We start from the raw sequence: 16523 nt of genomic DNA, 5'->3' as shown, positions 1-16523 counted from the left end.
TGGTTGAAGGCCAAGGTAGTAGCTATCCCAAAGCCAGGTAAACCAAGAGATGATGCTAAGAACTATCGTCCAATATCGCTGCTGTGCTGCCCTTTCAAGCTATATGAACGTCTTATCTTGAATAAAATAGCGCCACAACTAGAAAGGCAAATCATTCCACAACAAGCAGGATTCAGACCAGGTAAATCTTGCACTGGCCAGGTCCTCTGCCTAACACAATACATAGAGGACGGTTTTGAGAAGGGAGAAAAAACTGGCGTGGTGTTTGTCGACTTATCAGCAGCTTACGGCACGATAAACCACAAAATCCTCCTGGGAAAAATTTTCAAAATGACGGGAAACTACCACCTTACTGAAGTTGTGAGATCACTGATCTCCAACAGAAGAAGTGGAATTTCAAGAACAAAGAAGTCGCTGGAGGAACCAGAAGAACGGGCTCCCACAAGGTAGTGTTTTGTCCCCCTACTTTTTAATCTGTATACAAATGACCAACCAGTTGGACCGACGACAAGAAGCTTTATCTATGCTGATGATGTAGCCATTGCATGCCAATCTAGATTAATCAAACAGATTGAGAGAAACCTAACAGATGCCTTAGAGTAACTAACTGAATATTACAACGGGAACCAGCTTCGACCTAATCCAGCAAAGACGCAGACTTGTTTATTTCATCTAAACAACAAGGAAGCAAACAGGGAATTACAATTGGAATGGAACTCAGTTAAACTTCAACACTGCCCAAACCCAGTTTATCTTGGAGTCACGTTAGATCGACCATTGTCTTACAAGAAACACGTAGAGAAAACTAGAGCGAAAGTCAACACACGGAACGGCATAATCCGTAAACTTACCAACTCACACTGGGGAGCAAACCCTGAAATTCTACGTGCATCATCCCTGGCATTGTGCTTTGCTCCAGCTGAATATGCATGCCCCGTCTGGAGAAGATCGACACATGCTCAGAAGCTAGACGCAGCACTGAATGCCTCATGTCGATTAATCACGGGATGCCTGAAGCCTACAAACCGTGATCTCCTTTATATGTGTTCTGGAATAGCCCCTCCACAGATCAGACGGCAAACGTTGGCGATGGCCGAACGAAGCAGGCAGTGCGAAGATAGAAGACATCCCCTGTACGCACATCAGCCAGCGGATGCAAGACTTAAATCTAGGAAAGACTTCATAAAAGTTGAACGTCCACTAACCGAAAGTCAGTCTACAACTAGAGAATGAATGTGGAAACAGAAATTGGATAAAGGCAGTCTGAAAAGTTGGAACATTAAAGAAAAACTTCCTGCTGTATCACAATTCGAATGGAGAGTCTGGAAGAGCCTAAATAGACTTAGATGTCAAATGGGAAGATCACAGGATAACCTGATCAAGTGGGGATACGCCGAAGAAGAGCCCTGCCAATGTGGAGGAAAACAACCCATGACACACCTGCTGACCTGTCTATCTTTGCTGGTCCCATGCACTTTCCAAGACCTGTGGTTGGCCAACGACACTGCAGTGAAGTGTGCCGAACACTGGAGAGAGATATGAGCCTTGCTTTAGACAATAATGACGACTTACAATATGTGAAGATCACAAATGTATATATGAATGAATAACTATCATTTACTTGTATTTGTAATCTAGTATATATAGCGTATTAATTAATTACAGATGTAGCTCAGACACGATTAATAATAAAAAAGCGAGTGCCTCTGGAATATGTCGGCCCAGTGGTGTTCGCCTTTTACCACATACAGTTTTCATCCGTATCGTGTATCACTTCACCAGCAGATTAACCACCGGGTGTGTAGAAGACGCATGGAATTCTACGATTCGGTTCCGATGATGCGACATCAGGACAGTCGGTTTTCTTTTCCCTCAAAGAATTTCTCTACCGATGAAGCCACCTTTATAAATCATAGAAAGCATGTAAGAAATATGTGTTATTGGACCGCTGAGAAACCGCACCATCTGAGGCAAGATGAACATCAGACGCAGTGAACGTTTGCTGCAGGGCTATTGGAGACTAGGCGATTGTGTATCACACATAACTAGAAATTACAAAATACCTACCAAAACAAAGAGCATGGCGTACATGTCGTATTACCAGCTAATTTTGATCTATAGATCAGAATGTTAGACAAAGTATGATCCCACCAGAACGTAAGCAACAGAAATGCGCTTTCTGCGAGCGATCCTGGGTAAGACGAGATGAGTCAGGATAAGGAATGAACTTATACGAAACACCCTACACATCAACCCCTCAAAGAAACTATGGAGAGTATCAGGCTCAAATAGCTTCGCCACATTAGAGGAATGGGACCAGAAAGACATCAGAGAAGAATCCTAGAATGGACAGAATCTGGACGAAGACCAATTGGAAGACCACGAACAAGACACAGAGACCAGGTGAAGGATGATGTAAAACGAAGAGGACTGTAATGGGAGGAAATGCTAAATGATAGACTGTGGGGAGAAAAGAGAAGCTTAGAAGAGGCTCTGTGAACGACCTGCCTAAGAAGAAACGTTTCAGAAAGAAGAAGAATAAGGTGACTGAATGGGACAAAGGTACACAAAGTTTCTTGCCGAAATAAGAATAAGGTGACTGAATGGGTAAAAGGTACACAAAGTTGGTTGCGGAAATGTTTCTGGCTCTCCTAGAGAAAGTACAACTTGAAATACGTACATGTGTCTGTGGTAGAAGTACGATGAGGCCCAGCTCACCACTAGCTTGTGGCTAGGATAGCACGCTACCAGCCCTTTCCTGGTCGCTCCACTGGACGCGAGGACTTAGTCAGTTGATCTACGCGTTCTCCTGATTTGGTGTCACTGAACTTCCGTCTCTAAGGTAAAATCAGTGATGAAGACTACGCACAAGTTCCGACGACCAAAGAGGGCTTAAAACACCACATTGTTACAGCATGTGAAATTATATCGAAGGACTCTCTTCAGTTAGTCCAGAAGTATTTGCGTCAGCGACCGCAAAAGTGTAGTGCAGTAGGCGGTGGGCATTTCGAACACTTACAACATAAATGAAATCTGAACTGTTTATGACTAAATTTTTTGTGATTTCTTTTCTGTTGCTCTTGCTGGTGTAAAGTTAAAATTCATGTAATGAAGTTATTATTTAACAATCTGTAAAATTTAATTTCCTATTTTCTCTAATACATTCAGTTTTTGGCACCTTCCTCTCTAGATTCTGTCAGAAATAAGAGTAGAACTGTTACCGTACTTAATTGGTGAATCGTTCTCGGATGCCACGCTCTACGCCCTCCAGTTAGTACGTATGTCATTCCAACTAGATGTAGCGAAGTGTGATTAGTTTCGGTTTTAAATTAAACTTTTCTTCCCTATTGCGCTTTTGTAGCTGGAGCGCTTGATGAGCCTGAAACTACAGTTGCGTACTGTGCAACAACATGAACTTCCGCATAAAATAGCAATCGGTTTCACGTTCAGTACAAATAATAGCTCAGTTCTATATTGTAATTTCCCTGAAACATTCTAGGATTTTGAAGAGTGAAATACCGTTTAATTTGTTTCGTTTTGAACTGCGATATTAGCATCAGAAATTACCATACTTTTGTTAGAAAAAACGAAATTGGTAATGACATGTCGGTAATTAATACAGTTATGAAAAGAGATTATGACATTTAGTGAGGACTTTCTCACAATTCATCTGGCTCAAAAAAGCATTACGATATCGTACACGGATCCGGAAACATCTAAGGTAAACAACTTATCTGAATCATACTGTACATAGAGTTACCGCTGATTAAAGTAGAAGAACGAAAGAGGCAATTAGTACAGGAGCACCTGATGTCTGAATCAAAGAAAGTGCAATTTAGAGCTGTGATTGTAGGCTAGTACAAGTACTTAGAACAGAACCGTCTATCCATACACTCACATGTCGACGTGGTACATATGCCTGCTTGATAATAAGTACAGTTTTCTAGCCGCAAAATACCTTTCATCAAGTTTACCGATACCAGACAAACTTCATAAACCGTTGCGGTATCCAGCTTGGATTGCGAAACGTTTGGAATGTGATGAAGTAGAAAAATAGTTTTCACTAGATAGAGTAGTCCTATAAAAAAGCACTCGGAAATTTTTTTAACGTGTCAGTGTTCCCCTGGGCGAACATCACGTCATTATCACGAGTATATTTTTCATTATCAGTGAGGTCACCACCTTCGTGCTGGCAGAGTGTGTCGAAGATCAAAATTTTATCAAAGGGCAATGGCAAATTGCTGATTAATTTGGCTGATACTGTTCAATGATGAGAGTAAATATAGACTTGACGTCAGTAATAACGTCAGTAACTCACACCGGTGATGGGACGAAAACACACAAGGCCGTTGTGAGGCAATTTCACATAGTTTCTGGGAAGTACGGTGTGATAAACTATCTGTTAACTGATCATGTCGATTTACCAAATCATTTGAGGGACTGAAATATAGAGATGAGCTGTATAATGAGCCACTGCAGTTAATACAAAAGGTAACCTTGACTAGGTGTGTTCTTTCAGCATTATGGTGCTTAGCATATTTTGTCACTCAAGAAGTGTCTTAGATCTTACTTATATGCCTGATCAGTCGCCAGCATCCGTCACGGATATTGGCCACGAAAGTCGCCGGACACTATATCATTAGAGATTGCGTTGGCGCACTAAAATTGTCAACTCGAATAGATAGCACAGATTTTAGCGAGGGCTCGCTGCAGTCCGCAAAGACTCGCTGCAGTCCGCGCGCCTGAAAACGCCGCCTCCCCCGTCAGCGCTGCAGCGCCCTCGCGTTGAGGTCAATATACAGTCGAGCATTCAAGAGCTCAGACCCCGTTCGTGGTCTCATCTGAAGGAGTCAACATCATATTTTAGGACCAACGTGATAGTCGAAGTTTCTGATGGACATGTTCATTCAAATGTGGAACACTGTACTGCAAAAGAACAGTTTGTTAATCTATGCATCAAATGATGTTTTAATAGTCAATATCAGAGCGCTGTCAAAGATAGTCTTTTATTCTTTTATGTAATAAAGAGGTGGAATACTTTATGTATTCCAGTTTAACGTGCCACCTGACTGAGCAATCAAAGAACCAACAGTTGTGGCCGGACGACGGTAGTTTCGTCTGGTCACAGCACTAGTTACTACGAATATACACTGGCAGCAAAAAATATCGCAACGCTAAGAAGCATTGAAGCGGCGTAAACGAAAGCTGGTAGGCGTGTTCCATGTCTAAAAGATGATGCCTGTTCAAATTTCGCTCCACTCGCATAAGAGTGGCGCTAGCTGCACCACTATCAGGATTCAAATCATGTTTGCTTTAAATACACGCTGCAACTGCCGTGAGCGTGAGTTACCTTGGAGATTGGATGCGGTGAGTTGGTGACAGTCAAGGATGCCTTTAAGGCAACAAACACGTCATTATCACTGAGTTTGAACGAGGTCGTGTAAAACGGCTATGAGAATCTGGATGTTACTTCTGCGGTACTGCAGAAAAACTTGGCAGGAGTGTAGCCACTGTACATGATTTCTGGCAGCGGTGCTCACGAGAACGTACGGTCGCAAGAAGACCGGGCTCCGGACGGCCACGTGGCATTACCGAGAGGGAAGACCATCGTGTTCGGAGTATGGCTCTGGCGCATCGTACTGGATCTGCAGCAGCAGTTTGAGTAGCAATTGGCGCCACAGTGACAGAATAAGCTATTACAAATAGGTTAATTCAAGGACAGCTCCGATCCACACACCCTGTAGCGTGCGTTCCACTGACCCCAAACCATCACCGTTTGCGACTTCCGTGGTGTCACGCGAGAGCTCATTGGAGGACAGGGTGGAGGTCTGTTGTGTTTTCTCATGAAAGCTAGTTCTGCTCCGCTGCCAGTGATGGCCATGTTCGGTTAGGAGGAGGCCAATTCAGGACCTGCACCGAACCCGTCTGCGACAGTTTTCGTTGTTAATTATGATACAAACTTTATCAGGATAATTATGCTACGAACGCAATTTTTTTTCTAATTCTTAGCCGGCAGCCGATGAGCAGCTAGGGATACCGCAATGAGTCGTCGCGTAGGGATGCTGGTTATCGCTGAAACAATCGGTTTTCGGTTGTATCGTTTCTTTCCAAAACAAATAGGCAAATAAAAGAGAACTTCGTCTGTACATTTTGTCTATTCTTGAAAACTGCTAAGTGGTTGAATACTAGCAAAAATCGCTACTATTATAGTACTGATCCTAATTCTGCTCAAAAGTAATGTTGTAATCAAGGATCACATCAGTATTTGGATATTACGAAAAGTCAGTGCTACAGGATGAAAATTGAGGTTGACGAAGTCTGTTTTCGTGTTAACCTGTCAGTTTTCAACCAGATACGTGTACATCATGTAGACAACGGCACAGATCAGCTATTTTCTATTTTTATTGTGCGTTATGAATGAATAGTTGTTAAATTTTTAATTTGTTCCTGTTGCCATATTCTCATCTTTTATTATTTCATAGAAATGAGAAACAAATTTTCAGGGTTTTAAAGCAAACGAAGAATTGCACTTCATTGTAACCTTATTTCGTAAAAATACTCCCAGATTAAGTTTGGTGCCATTCTGCAATCCAATGGATGTCCACCGACGACAGCGAGAAACTACCGTACAGACCAGGTGGGGGCAAGTCTCATGCACTGCACGTAGACGCTCCCACGAAACACGGCCACAGGGACGCTACTGTGTAAGCAGTACCGTATCAAATCTTATGCCACTTGTTTCTTCCTCGTTTCTGTCGGCAGTGTTACTAGCATACCACTGATCGCTTTTCCCACTTTCTGTAAAACACACTACTCCAAAATAGTGCAAATTTTACATATAAAAATTACTTCTTTTTTTAAGGAAGGTTTATTTAAAAACGAAATATTTCAGCACTTTTACTACGACTAGTTGATATTTCGTTTTTTACTCGGTTATTAGCAAAAAATAAAAATACATGTTATAAACGAGACCAAACAAATACCGAAGAATACCCGGTATTTGGAACTAAAGTACTGGTATCAGCTTAACCGGTCGTTTTCTCCCATCGCTACCGGCCGCGGCTGGAGGGTGCGGTGGCCCTTCATGACCACAGCTCGCACCGGCCGCATGCGTTATGCAGCAGGCACGGCGTTTAGGACGACCACCCCACACCACGGCGCGCTGCCTTCACTGCCGACCGATTTCACCTGGCCCCGGGGGCTTTCACCTCCTTTACAGCGCGACGCTGCCGAGGGACAGCTGAGGGAGTCCCAGTGCCACGTGACAGTATTGATGATGATGATGATGATGATGATGACGGCGTCTGATCGATGATTCTGTGAAGTGCGCTCAACGGCAAGGTTACCAGTACTCTTGATCGGCCTGAATAAATACATTCTATGAAGCGAGGCAGAAGTCTTCTCCTACGAATAATAAAACTGTATTGGTGTACCATGGAAGTACTCGTATGCAAGATTATAGGCTTTTTCGATGCAGTGACAACATTCAGGACGAATAGAGATATCTTTGGGAGAGAGAAGACCCTGCAAATCAGATCAATGCCAACACTGTCCCATTCGAAAATATCTCAGGTTAATAACGATACTGGACAATTTAGCCAAAAATTCTGAAAACTTTTAAATAATTAAAATTGTTTAACTTTATAGTAAAACAAAGTGGAACTACACCTTATTTTAAATATGTGACGATGCTATGCTGATTTTGTATATATTTTGTGACGGTACCACCATGCCTTTATTGTATTAGAGCATGTTGTAACACAGGTATGCCTAGTCATATCTTAAGCGCATATTTTCACATCCATGAAAGTAATAATTTTTAGTGAGGGCACATTTTATTGTTGTAACACACAATCTGTTCACTACTTGTACTTCATTTCCCATGTATTGCTGCAGATCTGAAGATGGTCATTGTCGACCAAAACCGGTAGTCAAAGGACCAAAAGTTTTGTGATCATTGCCAGAAATAAAAGAAATTCATTCTACATTTCTTGGATCACTGTTTTAATCCGTGACCAAGTCGCAACTTGTGGTTTCAGGAGAATTTATTTAAAACACGGAATTTCTCTTAGACCTTCTAACAACCCTACCACAACAAAGGTCAAAAATTAATTATGATTGTAGTGTTGCTCACGCTGCTAAATATTGCATTTTCGGGCAACAACAAAGTTATATTATGTGGCAGGTGTCATTAGAGCACAGTTAACAAAGTCATTTCTTGAAATAATGGATAAACTAGGCACTCATCTTTTCGTGTTTCCCACGCTGGTCTCGTTGTGAACTCATGGCTCAATCGTCGAAAATCTAGGTGGTGATGATTCCAAGCTCGGATGCAAAGAGGCCTAGGTGTTATTCTGCGATATTCAAAAGTTTTATAGATGTGTTTCATAAACCATTCTTGAAGATTAAACTTTTGCAAGTTAGTACAATGATTATGTAAAAAAGTAATCAGCACTCCGAATAAGTTACACTTCTTTTTTATTACTTTTGTTACAACATCACTTCACAATATAAAACATACTTGGAAATATCTTCCTCACTGTTAAAGTTCACATTTCATAAACTGACTACAATTTGCGTCTTTGCAACATGACGACCAAGACTTGACTCTCTAATAACCGCTTACGCGCCCAAAAATCAGAGTTACAGGTACGTCGGAGATCATAGTGACAAAAGAAAGAATATACACAAGAATAATATCATTGCAATATAAACATATCGATGTATCAAAGTACCTCTACATTAATGAAATCAAATCTGAATGTTGTCACAGAAATATGTTAACTATTTTACAGAAACACGGCAGAATATTGCTGGTATCGAGAGGCTGAGGTGAGGTGCCGTAATGGTTACGTAATGCAGGTACCATTACAACCTTCAAGAACACACCAAAGGCCAGTCAAACCACATTATTTGCTTCGTAGTATTGGTCTCAATGGTACCAAGAACTGGAAATACTTGCAAGGCACTTCGTAGACATTTGGAAGTGTTGAAAAAAGCCGGCCGCGGTGGTCTAGCGGTTCTAGGCGCGCAGTCTGGAACCGCGCGACTGCTACGGTCGCAGGTTCGAATCCTGCCTCGGGCATGGATGTGTGTGATGTCATTAGGTTAGTTAGGTTTAAGTAGTTCTAAGTTCTAGGGGACTGATGACCACAGATGTTAAGTCCCATAGTGCTCAGAGCCATTTTTTTTGTTGAGAAAATATATAATAGTTTCGAATTGAACCATAATGGGTACACTCATAGTCTAGACGCGAACAGCCAAATGCTTTTCAGAATTTTTGCAGACGGGACATGTCCGCGTCCTAGGCCTGCAGCACTTCACAATGCGTACAGAACGAGGCAGCTAAGACAGGCCACCCCAAATATATCCAGAATGAGTAAATAGATCGATGTGAGGTTTTAGCCAAGTCATAGTGGACAATATGGCGAATTTCCTGACGTTCGCAAGTAATTTTTATCGTTTATAGTCGCCGAATAGCGACACAGACTTCGTTTTTTCTAATTGCTACACGATAGAAAGTGATTCTGGAGGAACAATATAGCACATTAAATTTTATCTCTGGAGCGGACGGCGTGTTATAAGGCATTTCATGTCTTCGGTAGTCGCCGGTGTTTCCTAATAGACCGCCCTTTTTAAATTTCGCCACAGATAAAAGCATAGATGTGTTATGTTTGACGAGTGTGCAGATCATTTTGTTTCCGGAACGACCGTTCCAATGCTCTCCAAATGTTCTCTTAAGAAGGTCTGTCATTACATGTGCGGAATGGGATGGACATCTGTCACGTAGGTGGCACACTGCTTGTCGTATGTCCAGTGGGCTCTCTTCCAATAACTGCGGCAGCTGCATATCTTAGCAGGTCGAGAAACTTGAGCGTATTTAGATTCTCATCAGTAAAGTAGGGACCAATGATGCGAGTCTTAAAAAACATGCACCAACCGTTGATAGACAAAGAGTGTTGTTTTTATCCGCTTCTTTGATTCAGCGTGACGAGTAGTGCGTATTGTGAAGATATATTTGCCCATGGTTTGTAAACGATGCTTCTTCCTTAAACAAAATTTTGCGTAGTTATGTCACATTATTTTGCACTTTTCGGAGAACTGTAACGAATTTTGAACGTTATTGCCGTGAAGGTACGACGCGAAATGTGGTAAGGATGAAATTCCATGGAAAATTTGTTCGCAGACCACTCGTTCGGTTGATCCCTCTCGTACTTCCGAGGTGCCCCTTAGTGACATTTGCATTGTGTATTACTGCTGCTAAAGGGTTAGTTTCATTTCTTTCATCAATAGCTCTCCTTTTTGCTTAGCGAATTTTATTCTCCACGCTTCCAGTTTCTAGAACTTTTTTGTAGTATTTGCAAGGACAGCTCATGAGTGCTTACCACGATCTGGACATTCTTCAGCATATAACCGTACGGTAATTTTAATGGATTGGTGACATTTGTCATAAATGATATTCGCTTTTCCGACTGTTGAATATACTGTGAATGTCTCAATAACTTTACGAGCTAGTTACCCGATCGCTACAACAGCAGAAAGCAGATTGATGGGCTTCAAGGGAAAGGTAAACACAAGAACCATACCTGAGTTACGTGTTTGGTTACATCTGGTTAAATAGGGCAGCAGTCTGTAGAGCCTCTTCTCCTGACGGAGGGACAGTGGTTTGCGGCGCTGTTATCTTGATACTATTTGATAAAGTCCAATACATGTTATGTCGTTGCGGTTCTCTTAGAAATGTCCTTGAAATGCCACAGAAAAAATTATGTAATTCCATTAGAAAAAGATAAAGTCTCTGTCGTAATTCGGCAACTATAAACGATAAAATTTACCGGCGAAAGTCATGAAATTCGCCATATTGTCCGCTACAACCCAGCGAAAACCGCACTTCGATACATTTATTCATTCTGGATATATTTGGGGTGGACTGTGTTAGCTGCCTCGCCCTGGATGAGAAGTGTTAAATATATATCCATAAACGAAATAATACACTACATACATTGGGACCGCTGTATCAAATGGGCCCACTTCTGCAAAACAGCGGTCAGCCTGTCTTGCTGGTCTGTTGTGTATCAGTTCAATTCTCGGTAGCGCCACAGACTTTTCCTTGGTGGGAGGCCTGGAACGGGCTGCATGCCAATTCGTGATGCCTACTCAGGAGCTACTTGAGTGAAAAGTAGAAGCTAAATGATCAAGAACGCCTACGAAGACCGGGACAGTAGTCAGCTGACCCCACGACACTCCATACTACAACCTAATGACACCATTCCCAACGTAGTCAGGCCCCACAGAGTCATCTGGGACAGAAAGTGAAGCTTTGCTTATGTTTACTATCGAAAGGCCACATACAGTTCCACGCTAAAAATCATTTTGCTTACGGTCAGAAACAAACAGATGTTTTCCATTTAAAGCAGCACGTCGCATGAAACACCTAATGGGCAGTATTTCTCTTGGCTGATTCCACTTGCAAACCGTGTATGTCTAATCACAAGGCATAAAAATGCGCCTGATAACTCGTCAGCTGAAATGAAAAGAGTGTGTAGCTGACGTTGTATTCGAACTAGCGACTTTTTTTTTTTTTTTTTTTTTTGTCATCGAGCGTCTTCAGCTTGTATTCTCGACCTCTCCTGTCGCAAGTTGCAGTTTTAATAGGCGATGTATGAGATCACATCTCTAATATCGGAAAGAGACCGATATACAGACAACAATACTAGCTGTACGTTCTTTTCATTACAGGTCTCCCTGACTGACAAGAAGCATATGTTTTACTGATGATGAAGAGGATTGGCTAATAACGAAATCCTTCGTGTTCATTAAGACTGATTAAATGGGGATGATTTTATTGATGTAACAGCAAGTTCTCCAGAATGTTATAAACGGTTCAAATGGCTCTAAGCACTATGGGAGTTAACTGCTGAGGTCATCAGTCCCCTAGAACTTAGAACTACTTAAACCTAACTAACCTAAGGACATCACACACATCCATGCCCAAGGCAGGATTCGAACCTGCGATCGTAGCGGTCGCACGTTTCCAGACTGTCAGCATGTTATATTTATTGACATTACATCATTCTTACGCAACCTCCAGACAGATCTATGCATTTCGCTCAGAGGTTAAATAATTTATTGAAACCGTCATGGAACAACGTCACCTTCTGATAGCGTATAGAAACACGGAGATTTAATTTCATTGATATACACTGAAGCGCCAAAAAAAAACTGGTATAGGCAAGCGTATTCAAACACAGAGATATGTAAACAGACAGTATACGGCGCTGCGGTTGACAACGCCTATATAAGACATCAAGTGTCTGTTGCAGTTGTTAGATCGGTTACTGCTGCTACAATGGCAGATTATCAAGATTTAAATGAGATTGAACGTGGTGTTATAATCGGCGCACGAACCAAGGGACACTTCATCTCCGAGGTAGCGATGAAGTGGGGATTTTCCCATGCGGCCGTTTCACGAGTGTACCGTGAATATCAGGAATCCAGTAAAACATTATATTTCCGACATCGCTGCGGCCGGAAAAAGATACTGCAAGAACGGGACCAACGGTGATTGAAGAGAATCGTTCAACGTGACAGAAGTACAACCCTTCCGCAAATTACTGCAGATTTCAATGCTGGGCCATCAACAAGTGTCAGCATGCGAACTAGTCAACGAAACATCGATATGGGCTCTCGGAGCCGAAGGCCCACTCGTACACCGTTGATGACTGCACGACACAAAGCTTGATGCCTATCCTGGGCCCGTGAACATCGACATTTGACTGTTGAACACTGGAAACAGGTTGCCTGGTCGGATGAGTCTCATTTCAAATTGTGTCGAGCGGATGGACGTGTACGGGTACGGAGACAGCCTTATGAATTATGATCCCTGGATGTCAGCAGAGAACTGTTCAAGCTAGTGGAGGATGGAACCCTGGTACGTCTAGATACCATTCTGACAGGTGACACGTATTTAAGCATCCAGTCTGATCACCTGCATCCATTCATGTCCATTGTACATTCCGACAGACTTGGGCAATTCCAGCAGGATAATGCACACATGACATGTCCAGAATTGCTACAGAGTGGTTCAAGGAACACTCTTCTGAGTTGAAACACTTCCGCTGGTCACCAAACTTCCCAGACATGAACATTATTGAGCATATCTGGGATCCCTTGCAACGTGGTGTTCAGGAGAGATCTCCACCCCCTCGTACTCTTACGACTTTATGGACAGCCCTGCGGGATTCATGGTGTCAGTTCCCTCCAGCACTACTTCAGACATTAGTCAAATCCATGCCACGTCGTGTAGCCGCACTTCTGCGTGCTCGCGGACCCTACACTATATTTGGCAGGTGTACCAGTTTCTTTGGCTCTTCAGTGTATATTGGGCTTGGTGGTCTACTGGTAAATTGGATGCTTGGAAACCGTAAAGTCGCGATATCGAATCCCGTAAGTTTCAGTCGAACTTAACGCTAGCCTTTACCTATCAGTAATGTGAACATGTGCCAGAACCAAGTCGTGATTCGGATTTGACTTTAAACTGTAGGTCCCCTGTGCGCAGTAGGTTAATTGGGTAACCTAAGGACACGCAAGTCGCCGAAGTGCTATCCAATTGAAAGAACTTGAGAACAGGCAACTGAACATCCCTTTTAAGGGATTTCCAGCCAATCATGCCATACGAATTTATTATGTTGTTGATATCATTGGGATCAAAAACTGAATTATTCAAAAGATAGGAATCAAAGTACCAAGTTTGGGCTGAATGATGGTTGGGATACGATACTTCGCTTCAGCTTAGGTTACTCATGGTGGCCTGGTGTTGTCATCTTATAGCTCTATCTTCTCTCTGTTAATTCGAATTCTCCTTAACTATGGTCGTACAGCCCTTGTTTCATTTTAGTGTTCATGCCTAAAAATTTTCTTTCCATATTCATATATCATCTTCTCCTTGGGTGCGCGCTATCCGTTCATCTGCCTGAATATATGCTCCGATAATAGGAATATGATAGAGCATGCTGAATTAAACAACAGTATTCGGCAACGCCTTCGAGAACTCGCAAAAATAAATACTGAAAGTTTGGCAAGGGAAACTATTAAAAAGTGTATGAAGAAGATAAAACGGAAATTTAGGTGGGACATATGTCATAATGGCAACGGCCTTGCCGCAGTGGATACACCGTTCCCGTCAGATCACCGAAGTTAAGCGCTCGCTGTCGGGCGTGGCCGGCACTTGGATGGGTGACCATCCGGGCCGCCATGAGCTGTTGCCATTTTTCGGGGTGCACTCAGCCTCGTGATGCCAACTGAGGAGCTACTCGACCGACTAGTGGCGGCTCCGGTCAAAGAAAACCATCATAACGACCGGGAGAGCGGTGAGCTGACCACACGCCCCTCCTATCCGCATCCTCAACTGAGGATGACACGGCGGTCGCATGGTCCCGATGGGCCACTTGTGGTCTGAAGACGGAGTGCTATATGTCATAATCATGTCAGCAGTGAGGATGGGAGATAACACAATAGCTAACAACGGAGATAAAATTGAACAAGCATTCGATGGTTTCTTTATAAATTTCTATAGTACAAGATATGAACTGAAACACAAGAAATTAATAATGAAAATAATGACAATCCATATGTAATTCCTGATGAAGTACATAAAGCCGTTTGGGGCATGAGGAAAGACATTTGAAGATAATAGGATTTTAAAAGAAATGATTAAAGCTGGAGGTAAAGTAACACAAAAGGAAAAGGGAAGATGAGAAGTTTACCGCGAACTTGACTGAAACGAAGTTGTGGTGTATATTTCAGTGCGTAACGGATGAGGTGTGTATTGTGGAACAATCGATTATTTGACAATGGTAGTGTGATGGCTGGTCCAAAACCCACGCTTGCAGTGGACAACGTACTAGCAATCTGCTGTAGCCCCGCTGCTGTGTCATTAAACGCCGTGCAGCCGCTCGTAAGTTCGCCATAAAGTTTTCAGGCCGTAGCACTGGCCCTGCCTTTTCAGGCGGAAAGTTGCATGCTGCCAGGAATTAACATGGGATCTACCTAAGTCTCGACTGTAGAAGGCAACATGGTTCATACTTGCGTCTCAGTTAATTAGGAGACCACAACACTAATTAAAACAGATTAAAGTTTAACAATGGCGCACACTCTACTACAGCCGAGAGCAACCTTCACTGACAAGATAAAAGTACTAGCACACGAAGTAATCAGAGAAAGCAGGAATCAACATAATTAATTATTAAAAGATATCAAACAACAAGTGCATTCTTCACGAACTCGAGGAAAGTACCGAGAGAATCCTGCATGCTAGAGAGAGAGGTGAACCCATGAGGTAGCGATGGACGTGAGGTGGTGGTGATGACTGCTTACCACATGGTGGAGGGGGTCGCCTCACTGCAACAGCACGACGAAAAATGAACACTTTAATCTTTGTGTACGTGCTCTGATTTCTCTTATTTTACTACAATAATCATTTCTTCCTATGTAGGTTGGCGCCAATAATTTTTTTTCGCATTCAGAGGTGAATGTTTGTGATTAAAATTTGTGAAAAGGTCTCGTCGCTACGACAAGAGCCTTTGTTTTGATCACCACCTGCCCAACTCGCTTATCATATCCGTGACACTCTCTCCTCTGTCTCGCAATAATACAAAACGTGTGGCCCCTCTTTGGATTTTTTCGGTGTCCTCCGTCAGTCCTGTAGGGTAAAGATCTCATACCGCACAGCAATACTATAGCAGAGAACGGACAAGGATAGTGTAGGTAGTCTCTTTATTAGACCTACTGCAGCTTCTAAGTGTTCTGCCAGTAAAACGAAGCCTTTGGCTTGCCTTCACAACGTTATCTATGTGGTCGTTATTTGTAACTGTAATTTCTACGTATGAAGTTGAATTTACCTCCTTTAAGTTTGTGTAATTTAACGTGTAACTGGCGTTTAACGGATTTGTGTCAGTAGTCCTGTGGATGCCCCTTCCACTAAAGCCAATGAAGAGGCAAACTGTAATCCGACTCAAGGCGGCAAGTATCAAGAATACATCACGTTCGCGCCGAAGTCGTCTTGTTACTGCCGTTGGTCTGAAGAGAAGCTAGCAAACTGGAGCTGGGGCAGCTGTACTCTGAGGTTTCATGACTTCCGACGGTCCTCGGTAAAATTCGACCTCAAAAAATTGTGCTAGCACATATTGCTGGGAGGTGCGATTACCAAAGACTGACTTCTGCGACTTACCAGAATATACAAAGTTTTCCGGCCACGAAGGTTTCACATCCTGCCTTGGATCCACCGAAACACAGTCGTCTTTTACCATTGCGCCGCTTCGAGAAAGAAGAGAGGTTTCAATTTTTGCCTGAATTTAATGGTTGCCGCCATTTTGAATAAATAATTAAATCTTCTCAGAATGGTCACATCTGATTTCAGATTTGGAAATACTATACCTCAGCATATCAGAAAGGGTCTCTTTTGTCTCCAAATTTTTAATAATGAGTAAATTTGCTTTTAATGTTTGGGGAACCTCAAGATAAAATTA

General features: G+C 42.5%; 1 protein-coding gene across 1 annotated transcript in view; it reads right to left on the bottom strand.

The window, feature by feature from the left end:
- Positions 1-16304, bottom strand: part of LOC124606207 (dual specificity protein phosphatase 22) — a 271561-nt gene extending 255257 nt beyond the window's left edge. The window contains exons 1-3 of the mRNA XM_047138179.1: positions 16226-16304; positions 15293-15396; positions 7189-7317 (exon numbers count right to left, since the gene is read on the bottom strand). Coding sequence (XP_046994135.1) covers positions 7189-7317; positions 15293-15396; positions 16226-16304 — 312 coding nt within the window. The remainder of the gene's footprint in view (positions 1-7188; positions 7318-15292; positions 15397-16225) is intronic.
- Positions 16305-16523: the final 219 nt, after the last annotated feature.

This window comes from Schistocerca americana, chromosome 3 (genome assembly GCF_021461395.2).
Source record: "Schistocerca americana isolate TAMUIC-IGC-003095 chromosome 3, iqSchAmer2.1, whole genome shotgun sequence".
NCBI lineage: Eukaryota > Metazoa > Arthropoda > Insecta > Orthoptera > Acrididae > Schistocerca > Schistocerca americana.
Note: the sequence above shows the minus strand (reverse complement) of the source record. Positions and strands in the feature narration are given on the sequence as shown.